Source organism: Poecile atricapillus, chromosome 30 (assembly GCF_030490865.1).
Source record: "Poecile atricapillus isolate bPoeAtr1 chromosome 30, bPoeAtr1.hap1, whole genome shotgun sequence".
In the NCBI taxonomy this organism is placed as follows: Eukaryota; Metazoa; Chordata; class Aves; order Passeriformes; family Paridae; genus Poecile; species Poecile atricapillus.
In genome coordinates this window covers 3253848-3266248 of record NC_081278.1, presented here as the reverse complement: position 1 = coordinate 3266248, position 12401 = coordinate 3253848, and the positions used below count along the sequence as shown (strand labels likewise).

The following is a 12401-nucleotide window of genomic DNA, read 5'->3' as shown; positions in this document are numbered from 1 at the left end:
AAGGGATCCTCAGAGGGCACAACCTATTGCTCAAGGGATCCAAGAGGATCTCAGAAAATGCAGCAAATGAGGACACCCCACAGCCCAGCCTGAACACTGAGAAGGAACAAAGATGTGACCAAACCAAAGGAAATACAACTTTTGGTCACTGATGCTTCTGACTAAAACCAGCAAGGCTTGTTCCATCTGGGATCTTTGTTCTAGTTCTAGAAACAAGCAAGGTTCTCTACTGTAAATGTACAGAAAGCTGGAACTTGGGGGAAAGAAGGCTGAGAGTGCCAAAGCCTTGTGTGACTTCTTGGACATCTTGTGGCTGAGGGTGTCCAAGGCAATGGACTCTCAAGCGGGGTCCCTGCCCTCCCGACTGACAGCTGCCATCTCTCCTTCAGCCCCATGTGTGTCTCCAACAACCTCCTGTCAAGGGCCTCCATCCACACATTCCATCACCAGCCACAGATCCTCATCCACGAGGTCACCCAGCATCCCTGAGGCCACAGCAGAGAGTGCTCCTGGCATCTGGTAGAGCACTGTGGCTTTTCCTGGGATCCTTCTGGTGTCTGTGGCTGAGAGGAGTGGGGTGGATGGAACCAGGACGGGTCACAGATCAGCAGCCCCACTGCAAGCAGTGCTTTCTCCTGCTGTGGGGACCGTGGGGTGACTGATATTGGGACTCCTCTGGCTTTGGCTCCTGCAGACCACACAGTGGGTCAGACACTGAGGGAAGGGGTCTCATGGAAACCCGGCACAGGCATTTCTCTTTGGAGAAGGGGTTCTGCAGGGAGAAAGGAGAAGAAGAGACTTTCCTGTCTGCTGAGATTCACCCTACTCTTTCAGCAGCCATACCACAGTCCATCAGTACCAGAGTTCATAGGATCACTTCCATGCCAGCGAGCACAAGGCACTCAAAACTGAACCCTGCCAGAACCCAGCCCTGCCTGCCCATTTGGAGGGTGTGGGGGAATGGAATTTCAACAGGAGTTGACCTGCAATGATACTTTGCCACTTGTGGGTTTCTCACAGCCTTAGAAGGAGTGCGAGATCTCTGTCCCCAACACCTGCTCACCCTTCAAGTGCACACACGTGCCTGGGGGCAATTCAGGTTCACTGGAGTGGTGGCTGCTTCCCTTTGAAACAGGAGTTGTTGCCTTTTCTGGTGCCCTTAACTCCCTTCTACCTATTAGAAAGTGGGTGAGTAAAGGAAATGATCCTGGAGGAAGGGGACCAGAACCTTGGAAAAAGATGAAACATCTTTTGTCTGAATTACAAATAAAATCTAATTCATTTATTTCTTTAGGACGAATCTATTACTATAAACAAAAACATGTTCCTGGGCTGATTGTTGGGATTCAGGGCTTTATTTCTTGTTCTTGTTGTTATTATTATTTATTAGTATTACTTTTCACTGTCAAGACTTTTAAATCTTAGACACGAATAAAAATGGCTGGATGTCACACACTGGGAAAATTCCCTTGCTTTTCCCACCAGAATTAAACTGTACACTCAACTCCAAGTTGCCAGTGGATTCTAAGGATGGAAAATCCTGTTAATGGTGGGTTTAGTGTGGTTTGGAGATGTGGAAGTGTCTCATCCTTTCCCAGAGGTGCCCCAAGTCCACTCTGCTGCCACGTCTGCACTCGCAGCCCCTCACGGCTGCTCTGCCCTGGGGACATGGTGGGGACCCCTCCTGCCAGGGCTGAGGCTCCTCATGGCCCCTCACAGCCCCTCATGGCCCCATAGACCCTCTCATTGCCCCATAGAACCTCTCTTGGCCTCTCACAGCCCCTCATGGCCCCACAGGACCTCTCATGGACCCTCACATCCCCTCACAGCCCCTCACAGCCCCTCACAGCCCCAGGGGCTCCTCCCAAAGGAGAAGGGGTCGGGCCCTGCTCCTTCTCCTTTTATTTCGGTCCCTTCACAGCGACGAGTAAAGAAAGGCTGAATGGAGCCTTTCCCCAGTGTTTCCCTCGGGGTTCATTGCGGGCTGAAGCTCTGTGCTGGCGCTGGCCCCAGTGCCAACATCCCTGCAGCCCCCAAGGCCTTTGCTGTCCCCCCGTGTCCATTCCCTGTCCCCGAGTCCCGCCCGGCTCTGGCAGCAGCAGCAGCCGCAGCGCAGCGGGCGCCGACCCGGCCCGGCCGGGGCTCCCGGCCAGGAGCAGCAGCAGCACCGGCCCTTCCCACCTACTCCTGCCTCGGCTTCCCAGGGCTTTTCCCAGGGCAGTTCTGGACTACAGCAACAATCCCCCACAAACAGCCCTGATTCCTCAGGGCCCGGCTCTGCTGCCCTCAGCCAGCCCTCAGAGGAAGAAAGGATTGGGTTCCAGCGCTGTTTTCAGCACTGTTTTACTCACCCTGAGGTGACAGCAGGAGGCTGTTGGTGCCTTTGCCTTGGCAATTGTAGATCCCGGCTGCTCTTGCCCCTCTTCTGCTTGCCACTTGAATTTTAGCAGTACAGCTGCAATTGCCTCTTTTAATCAGTGCTACCCACTGTGCTTTTATCACGGGGAACTCAGGATTTTTGTTTCAGGCATCATGATCAGTAGAGATCAAAATGCTCCCAACTCCCTGAGCACAAAATCAAGGAGAATTAAAGCCACACAGGTCACATTTGCAGTGCTCAAACACAGCCTTGTTGCTGCTGCTGCTCCTGAAATAGAATCAACTGACAGAGGCCATCACAGAAACTGCCTCTGCAGTGGCAAATAAAATGAAGAAATCCACCAGGAGAAAGAAATACCAGAACTTCCCAACTCAATTCATTGTTTCTTCTGAGCAGCAGAAGAAAAAGGAACAGGGCACCTTTCAGGCAGTCCCACAAGCTCAGGGTTCTCATTTCATGGGGAATCTGACATGCAATTGGCCTTTTTAAAAGGATAAAAGCAAAGGGAATGAATTGGGAATTATTAGGAAAATATGTACCTTCTTATATACAAAGTTTACCAAGTCATTCCCTGCATTTCTCCTTTTCACAGTCTTTCTCTCATCCACTGAGAGGTCCAGCTTATCAGGTTCTGGTGCTTATCATCAACTGATTGTGCTCTTGATTTCTACCAGTGCAAGTGATGTAGAATCATCTAAACTGAACACAGAAACAAACACCCTCTGTCAGCCCATCTTCATGTTCCAGATCACTTTCAAGATGTCCATGGGGCTATTGGAATGATTAGCTCTCCACTGCTGGCTGCAGGCTCTGGAGATTCTTTCTCCACATTTGCCAGGCTTGTATTCCCCAACAATTCCTGGTACCTCATCATGTTTTCTTTGGCTAGAAGAGGAACAGTGAAAACCTTACCAATGGCACAACTCCACTGTCCACAAGGAAGAGAAAGAACAAGTTGTCAAGTTCTTCAAACATTTGTCCTGCTTTGCTGCAAGAGTTGTGCTGCAGTCACTGTGTGGGAAGCCAAGAGAAGCTGCAGCTGGGGACACATCTTGTGACAGGAGCTGCACCTTCTTCTCCAGGACAGGTTTTTGGAAAGAACAGACAGGACTGGGGAGAAGATTCTGGGAAAATTGAAACAACTTTTTTATGAAATGAAAATAAAATCAAAAGAAACAAGCAATATGTTTTTCTCTATTTTTCTCTATTTATTTTTATGTTCCCCTTTTCCATCTTGCACTTTCTCCATCCCATTCATTCCAAATGGAGCTCACCTCTAAGATCTGAGACTTGGCAAGTTTTAGACACTGTAAAATACCATGAGCTATACGCAGCTTGCCTTCCCCTGTTTTACTTGGAAAGCAATGCTGGAGACACAAGTGCAGTGCTTGGGTCAGGTACTAATTCTGCATTCAGGGAATGTGCTCAGATGGTGTCTGACCCTCAGCAGGGACGAGGCACAGCAGCAACCAAGGGCATTCCTGTGCCCCTGTGCAGGAGTCAAGACTCTGGCTCCTGGCTCAACAGGGCAAAGTTCCCGTGTTTGGCCAGGCTCAGGGGCTGCCTGGGGAGCGCGGGGCTCGGGGCGGGGCCGAGCGGGCAACGGACAAACGGACACGGGGACAAACGGTCCCGGTGCTTCAGTTGCAGCGGCAGCAGCAGCGGCAGCGGCAGCAGCGGCGGCAGCAGCAGCAGCAGCAGTAGCGAAAGCAGCTAATTTATCAATTTTCTGTCTCTCCTCTCCTTTTCCCACTGTCCCAAATTCCCTCCGGGTCTCCCTTTTCCTGCATCCCCTCCTCTTCCAGGTTCCCTCTCCCCGTGCCCGCCCGGGCGATGCCCCCGGCCCGCCCCCGGCCCCGCCCACGGGCCCTTGCGGGGCTGCCCCGGCCCCGGCCCCGGCCCCGTCCCCGTCCGCGGCCGTCCCGCCGTGGTCTCGCCTCCGCCCGGCTCTGGCTGTGCTGGCGCTGGCGCTGCTGGGCGGGCATCATTGCCTGGGGCTGGGGCGGAATCGCTGCCCTTTGGCTCCGCCTGGCACGATCCCGGCCCCGGCCCCGAAGCAGGCTCCGGTCCAGACCCCGGCCCCGGCCCCAACCCCGGCCCTGCCCCCGGCCACGGCTCCTCCCGGGGCCCGCGGAGGACACAGGCGGCGCGGCCGCTGCCGCCGCCTCCGCTGCGGCTTCCCCGGCCCGAGCTCCGCCGCTCAGCAGCGCGGCCGCTGGCCCCGAGCCGCCGCTGCCGCGTTCCAATGAGGGAACGCCTGCGGATGCCCGGCCCGGGGAGGTCGGGGAGCGCTCGGGGGCCGTTCCTGGCCCCGGGCCGAGCGCTGATGGCCGCGACTCGCCGCCAGGGAAGGCGCAGGAGGCCCTGCAGCAGCGCTACAAGCTGGGCCCGCTGCTGGGGCGCGGCGGCTTCGGCAGCGTCTTCGCGGCCACGCGACTCTTGGACGGTGCCCCGGTGAGCGGTGGGCAGAGGAGGAGGAGGAGGAGGAGGAGGAGGAGGAGGAGGAGGAGGAGGAGGAGGAGGAGGGGGCGGAGGAGATGGCGGGGGTGCGGCGGGGCGGGCAGCGAGCTCAACCCTCTGCTGCTCCTTGCTCACAGGTGGCCATCAAATGTGTGCCGCGGGATCGCGTCCGGCTCTGGGGCGAGCTGGTGAGTGAGCGGGGCCAGCGGCAGAAGCCGGGGCGTGCCGGGCAGGGATGAGCCGGGGCCCGGCAGGGTGGGAGCCACCGAGAGCCCTGCGGGGAGAGCGGGTGTGGGGTGAGCGAGGTGTGCAGAGCATCCCGGGCTGGCTGAGGGGTCCCAGAGCCCTGGCATGGCCTCAGCCCCACTGACAGCACCGTGCTCCTCCCGCAGCCCGACGGCACCCGTGCTCCCCTGGAGATTGTGCTGCTGGACAGGGTGTCCTCTGGCTGTGCTGCAATCATTCAGCTGCTGGAGTGGCTTGAGCTCCCCGACAGCTTCGTGTTAGTGTTGGAGCGTCCAGAGCGGTGCCAGGACCTCTCGCATTTGCTGGCAGAGCGGAGGTTCCTGCCGGAGGAGGAGGCGCGGGGGCTGTTTAGGCAGCTGCTGGAGGCCGTGCAGCACTGCACCAGCTGCGGGGTCCTGCACAGGGACATCAAGCCAGAGAACATCCTGCTCGACCTGGCCACGGGGCAGCTGAAATTGATCGACTTTGGCTGTGGCGCCTTCCTGCAAGACACAGCCTACACCCAGTTTGCAGGTGAGCCCTGGCAGGGGATGCTCCTGGCCATCTCATGGCCCAGCCTGGGTGTGGCACCGGGGATTCCCCGTGTTGCTGCCAGGATGGGATTAATGCTTGAGCCAAATTGATTTGAATGGGGGTGTGAGGGGGGCCAGCTCCCAGCCCTGCCAACAGCCTTCAGCACCCACTGTGCCCTGGGCTGGGGCTGGGACAGCCAGCCTGACAAAAACCCCCATGGGGGTAGCAGAGGGCAGGGGTCTGACCCCATGCCCCAGAGAGTTTGGTGCGTCAGCGAGGAAGGGCTTGAACTCCTCTGCTCCCCACGTTTGCCTTGGCTTATTAACAATTTTTTGGAGGCCATGCAGGCAGGGAGGAGAGTGTGTTTTTCTCTGCCATGGGGTGGGTTTTTATTTGCTTGTCATGGTTGGGCCTCCCCAGTGCTTCTGCTGCCCTCTTCCAGCCGCAGTGGCTTCTTTTCCAGCCCTGGGTTTGTAGCCAAGTCCCAGGTGCTGGCGAGAGGGCAGTGGGTCACCCCGTGTGCCGCTGGGGCAGCCCCCACATGCCCAGGGATGCTGGGGCGAGGCTCTGGGAGCAGCAGCATCCCCCTGATGAGCTCCATCTGTGTTCCACAGGAACCCTGTCCTACAGCCCACCAGAGTGGATCCACCAGCAACGCTACCATGGCCAGGCAGCAACAATCTGGTCCCTAGGCCTCCTGCTATACCAGCTGGTCATCGGGAAGCACCCATTCATGAGGGGCCAGCAGATGATCTGGGGGCGGATCTTGTTCCCACGACGGCTCTCCCAAGGTGAATCCTCATCTCTGGGCACAGGGGGAACACCGGGCTTGGGAGACAGCAGCGGGCTCATGAGCATCCTGCTCTGGCAGCTGCTGAGGAGGTGGCACATGTCCTGCTCTCCTGCAAACAGTGAATCCATGGGGAGGTTTAGGCCCAGCTCTGGGCACACCCAGCATGGCCTGGGCACTGGAAGGGGGCGGCAACTTCTCCAACTGACTGCTGATTCCTGGTTTCTCTCTTCAGAATGCCAAGATATTATTAAGAGGTGTTTGTCCATGCAACCCTTGGACAGGCCATCCTTAGAAGACCTTTTCCGCCATCCTTGGATGCAGGGTGTTCATCTGTCTTAGGAGATGGGAGAGATCCACATGCACAGTTGGATCCAAGGGCCTGGCAGGTAACAGCTCCACACATTTCTTGGCAATCAGGGGCAAAGCAAACCAGGCTGTTTTTGTCCTGCCTGTAGCTCTGAGCAGGGCTCATCAGAAGGGAACACACAGCTCTTGGGCTGAAGCTGAGCTGGACACCTGGTGTGGCAAGCACTGCTGGCCACCATTCCCCCTGGTTTTGCTTGTCTGCTTCACTGATGGCTGGGACCCTGGGCAGAGCACTGACAGCCTGGTCTGGCCCCCAGGCAAGGAGAAGGAGCCCCTGGAGAAGTTGTTATCAGGTGGGGCTGCTGCTGGAGACACCAAGGGCAACCTCAAGGATGGCAATCTCTTCCTCCATCTGGCCAGCTGAAGATGATGGATTTCAATTCTGGCATGTCTTCTTCAAAGACTCGCTCCACGCCCAATTTGCAGGTGAGTCCACAGCCAGGGGATGCTCCCAGATCTGGGCATGGCACAGCCTGGCCAGCACCAAAGGTTCCCCCCTTGGCTGGGGTGGAGGCAACCAATTCTTCAGTTGGCTGCCAAGCTGCTTTTTGTCTCTGGGCAGCTGCTGAGGGACTGGATCTGCCGTGGCTGGCTGCAGGCTGGGCACATGTCCTGCCCTCCTGCTCTGCTCCCAGAGGCAGCAGTGATGGGCAGCTTTGGGCCCGGCTCTGAGCACGACCAGCATGGCCTGGGCACCGCGGGTGGCTGGGACAAGGGGACAGGAGCCTGCAGCTGACGGGCGGTTTCTGGTTTCTCTCTTTGCAGCCGGGCTCTGCGGATGCTGAGGCTGCTCTGGGCTCTGCCAGGGCTCTGCTGGGCTCAGCCCCAGGCACAGCTGGGCTCACTCTGCCCTCACATTGCTCTGACAGCTTTGCATCACACGAGCCCGTTCCCAGCACACCGCCTGAGCTTTCTGCTTTTGCAGGTGAGTGAGACTCTCCTGCAGGCCAAGAGATTGCTGTTAGGGACACACATCCAATTGGCAAGAAGCCAAACTCTCCACAGTCCCAGCTGAATGCCTGCATCTGCACAGGATGTTTTCTATGTCCCACTCTTCCTTTCTTTTTGGCTGGAATTGTGCAATTGCACTCTCTTCCTCCTCTAGAAGTGCCACTGCTGTGTTCCTGAGGCAGTGCAGTCTGGAGCTGATGAATGAAGAATCGCCCTTCTGCACTTCCAAACCAGCGCAAAAAGCTCTAAGTGGGACTTTGCATCTTTAAGAAACCCCTGAATGTTTGAAAGGGAATGCGCAGCTCATTCACAGGGTGAGAAGGAAGGACATCTTCTAAAGGATTTGGGGTTTGACAGAGTTTAGATTCCCAGTGCTGCTTGGAGCTGGCAAGGCGCAAAGCAGTTTCTTCTTGCTTCACTCCAATTTCACCACAATTTAAAAGAACAATATTGGAATCAAACCCCAAAATCTTTTTCTAAAAGGTTCCTGAGGCCAATAAGATGCATCATGCCATCAGCATGTTTACAAAGTAAATAACTGAGTTTTATGTTTCAAAAGACCAATTACACCTTAATTCAAAGTTATAGAAGATTTTTCACTGCACACTTTTTATCTTTCACATTTTATAGAAGATTTTATCTTTTATTTTCCACATTTTTCCCCTTAAAACAGAAATCATGCTATGAAAAAGAAATGTCCTTTGCTCTTGGTTCCCATGTGGAGCAGCTCCCTTCCCGCTGGCTGAGCTGCTCAGGCAGAGCCCGGCAGCTCCTGGCCCTGCAGGGCTGAGGCTTTTCCCCGTTGCTGGGCACAGACTGATGGAGCAGCACTGCTGAACACGGGGACACGCAGAGGGAGCAGAGCAGCTGCCTTTGCCCACCTGAAGCTCCAAGGCCAAACTCGGAGCAGGCACAGCTGGAAGAGACTCGCAGGCTCCCTGTTGGCTCTGCTGCCCCACTTGTGCCCGGCCCAGCTCTGCGTGAGGCAGAGGGAGAACAAGGGGCAGCTCCCTCCCAGCCCCAGCCCAAGGACCCCTCCAGCCCCGGGCCTTGGGGCACTGTCAGCACCCACTGCTCCAGCCATGGCTTCTGCTGGCACTGACAGCAAGAACCAAACTGGGGCTGGTCCCGAGGGAGCAGCAGCAGTGCCTGGATCTGATCCCTCAGTCTGGGGCAGTGCTGGAAAAATGATGCAGCAGCACCAGCAACAGCACCAGCACCAGCAGCAGCAGCACCAAGAGTTTCAGCAGCAGCAACAGCAGCAGCACAAGCAGCAGTGGCACCAGCACCAGCAGTACCAGCACCAGCAGTACCAGCAACAGCAGCACCAGCAGCAGCAGTACCAGCACCAGCACCTGGAGCAGCACCAGCAGCACCTGCACCAGCATCACCAGCAGCACCAGCAGCACGACCAGCAGCAACACCAGCAGCACCAGCAGCACCAGCACCACCAGCACCAGCACCAGCAGCACCAGCAGTGCCAGCAGTGCCAGCAGCACCAGCAGTACCAGCGGCAGCACCAGCACCAACAGCACCAACCGCAGCCCCACCACCACCAGCACCAGCAGCAGTTTCAGCAGCAGCAGCATCACCACTAGCACCAACAGCAGCAGCAGTACCAGCATCACCGCCAACATCAACAGCACCAGCAGTGCCAGCAGCACCAGCAGTGCCAGCACCACCAGCACCACCACCACCAGCACCAGCATCACCAGCAGCACAGCAGCAGCAGCAGCAGCACCAGCAGTGCCAGCACCACCAGCGGCAGCAGCAGCAGAACCAGCAGCAGCAGCTGCACCAGAAGCAGCACCAGCAATACCAGCAGCAGAAGTGCCAGCAGCACCAGCAGTCCCAGCAGCAGCACCAGCAGTGCCAGCAGCACCAGCAGTCCCAGCAGCATCACCAGCAGCACCAGGAGCACCAGCAGCACCAGCAGCAGCACCAGCAGTTTCAGCAGCAGCACCACCAGCAACACCCGCATCACCAGCAGCAGCAGCACCACCACCACCAGCAGCACCACCAGCAGTAGCAGGAGTACCAGCAGCCACAACCACAGCAGCAACCACAGCAGCAGCACCAGCAGCACCAGCACCAGCCCCACCAGCACCATCAGTTTCAGCAGCAGCAACAGCAGCAGCAACAGTGGCAGCAGCACCAGCAGTGCCACCAGCACCAGCATCACCACCAGCACCAGCAGTGCCAGCAGCACCAGCACCAGCAGTGCCAGCAGCACCAGCAGCAGCAGCGGCAGCACCAGCACCACCAGCACCAGCAGCAGTTTCAGCACCACCACCACCACCACTAGCACCAGCAGCAGCAGCAGCAGTACCAGCATCACCACCAGCATCAGCAGCACCAGCACCAGCAGTACCAGCACCAGCAGCACCAGCAGCACCAGCAGTGCCAGCAGAACCAGCAGTGCCAGCAGGACCACCAGCACCAGCAGCAGCAGCACCAGCAGTTTCAGCAGCAGCACCAGCAGCAACATCCGCAGCACCAGCAGTGCCAGCAGCACCAGCAGTGCCAGCAACACCAGCAGCAGCACCAGCAGCACCAGCAGTTTCAGCAGCAGCAACAGCAGCAGCAACAGTGGCAGCAGCACCAGCAGCACCAGCAGCAGCACCAGCAGCACCAGTACCAGCATCACCAGCATCACCAGCACCAGCAGCACCAACAGCAGCAGTACCAGCACCTGGAGCAGCACCAGCAGCACCTGGAGCAGCACCAGCAGCACGACCAGCAGCAACACCAGCAGCACCAGCAGTGCTGCCAGCACCAGGAGTGCCAGCAGTATCACAAGCAGCACCAGCAGCACCAACAGCAGCACCAGCAGCACCAGCACCAGCAGTGCCAGCAGCAGCACCAGCACCAGCATCACCACCAGCACCACCAGCACCAGCACCAGCAGTGCCAGCAGTACCAGCAGCAGCAGCAGCAGCATCAGCAGTTTCAGCAGCAGCAACAGCAGCAGCAACAGTGGCAGCAGCACCAGCAGCTCCAGCACCACCAGCAGCAGCACCAGCACCAGCATTGCAAGCAGCACCTGCACCAGTACCAGCAGCAATAGTAGCAACAGCACCAGCATCACCAGCAGTACCAGCAGCAGCAGCAGCAGCACCAGCATCACCAGCAGCACCAGCACCAGCAACACCAGCACCACCGGCAGTACCAAGAGCAGCACATGGAGCTGACTTTCAGTGCAGCCTCTGCCATGCTTCCCTCCCTGTGCAGTGGTGGCACAGCAGCCTGAGGCACCTGGGAGCCCTCAGTGCCAGCAGGGACTTGAGATGGCAGCCCTGGGCTCCTGCACCTTGCGCCAGGAACAGAGCTGGAGACTCCCTCTCCATGTGGAGCTTCCAGATGGAAAAGGCTGCTGTGACCAGGCAGCTCCAAGGGCAACGAAAGGAGGGGCTCGACCCCTTGATCTGTGCCAGTCCCACAGTCCTGGGCAGCAGCCACCGAGCCCTGGGGTAACAGAGGGCACAGCAAGAGGGACAAAACCAGTGAAGGTCAGAGAGTGGGAAGAGCCAGACCTGGGAGCAGGAACAGCTGCTTCATTGAACTCCTGGAGAAAGCTCTTGGCTGCTTCAAAGCCCTGAAAGGTGTGAAGGGCAGAGAAGAGGCCACACCAAACAATGCTCCTGTTTTCACACCTCCCCTCTCTGTGTCCCAGAAGGAACTGGATGAACTCTGTTCTTCTCTCTGAGTCGTCTCATTCAGCGTGAGCAGCTCAGCACCAGGAGCTGAAGGAGCTGAAGCCTTAGGCCACAAGAGCTGAGCAAGAGGGGGCTTTTGGACCAAAGTAATGCTGCTAAGTAATGGAGCTAGCTGAATGCAGCAGATAGAATCCTGCAATTATAGAATCCATTCTGCTGGAAAACACCTCTGAGCTCATCCAGTCCAGCCAGTCACCCAGCAGTGTCAAGCCCATCACTAAACCTCGTCCCTGAAGTGCCAAGGTCTGAACAACAGGCCCTGAGTGAGGCCTGAACAACAGGCCCTGAGCCTAAGGTGACCTCTGGATGAACCTTCCAACCAAAGGTTATCTGTCTATCTGCTCATTACTGAAATATGCATGGTCATTAGCACTGTGATAGATGTATCCACTCATCAATGAAGCATGGATTGACCTTTCTGTGTTTAGAAGCCAGACAAGGCCATGAAATCCGACATCTGGCCTTGTTTGGGGTGTATGGTCAGAGTCAACTCCCTTGGTTCCTCCTTGAGGCCTGGCCAGGCTTTGCTAGGGACCCAAGAGGAGGATGAAAGCAGATGTTCCCACACCAGAAGTGCTGTCAGTTTGTTTATCCAGCACTATCAAAGCTGGGCCCTCTCTCACAGCGGGGGTTGAGGCTCACCTGTGGCTGGAGGCACCTGCAGGATTTCCCAGTGTCCAGGAGTGGCTCTCCAGTCCTTGGCTGTGACAGCTTCCCCAGCTGATGGGTGGATCTGGGGATGGCAAAGTCTGAGGGGAACTGGATCTTTGTTAATCCCTGCAGGCAATCTTTGGCAGTGATGATTGGGTGCATTGCTGAGCTGCTCCTTTTGTGATCCTTTGCTGCTTAGAGCTGCAGTAAGTGACACTGATTCCTTCAGGTGGTGTTTGTGCCTTTGGTGCTGACCCTGCCCACTGGTGAAACAAAATTGGCAAAGTCTGGCCAGATCCCAACAAAATATCACTTTTTAAATGTA

The 12401-nt window shown here is 57.0% G+C and overlaps 1 protein-coding gene across 1 annotated transcript; it reads left to right on the top strand.

Moving 5' to 3' along the window:
• Positions 1-2532: 2532 nt before the first annotated feature.
• Positions 2533-10370, top strand: LOC131589815 (serine/threonine-protein kinase pim-1-like; the record flags this gene model as incomplete). The annotated part of the gene is made up of 8 exons (XM_058859591.1): positions 2533-2539; positions 4186-4335; positions 4728-4834; positions 4978-5028; positions 5233-5599; positions 6214-6390; positions 6625-6714; positions 10360-10370. Coding segments are annotated over exons 1-8 (960 nt in total), but the record flags the coding sequence as incomplete, so codon positions are not given.
• Positions 10371-12401: the final 2031 nt, after the last annotated feature.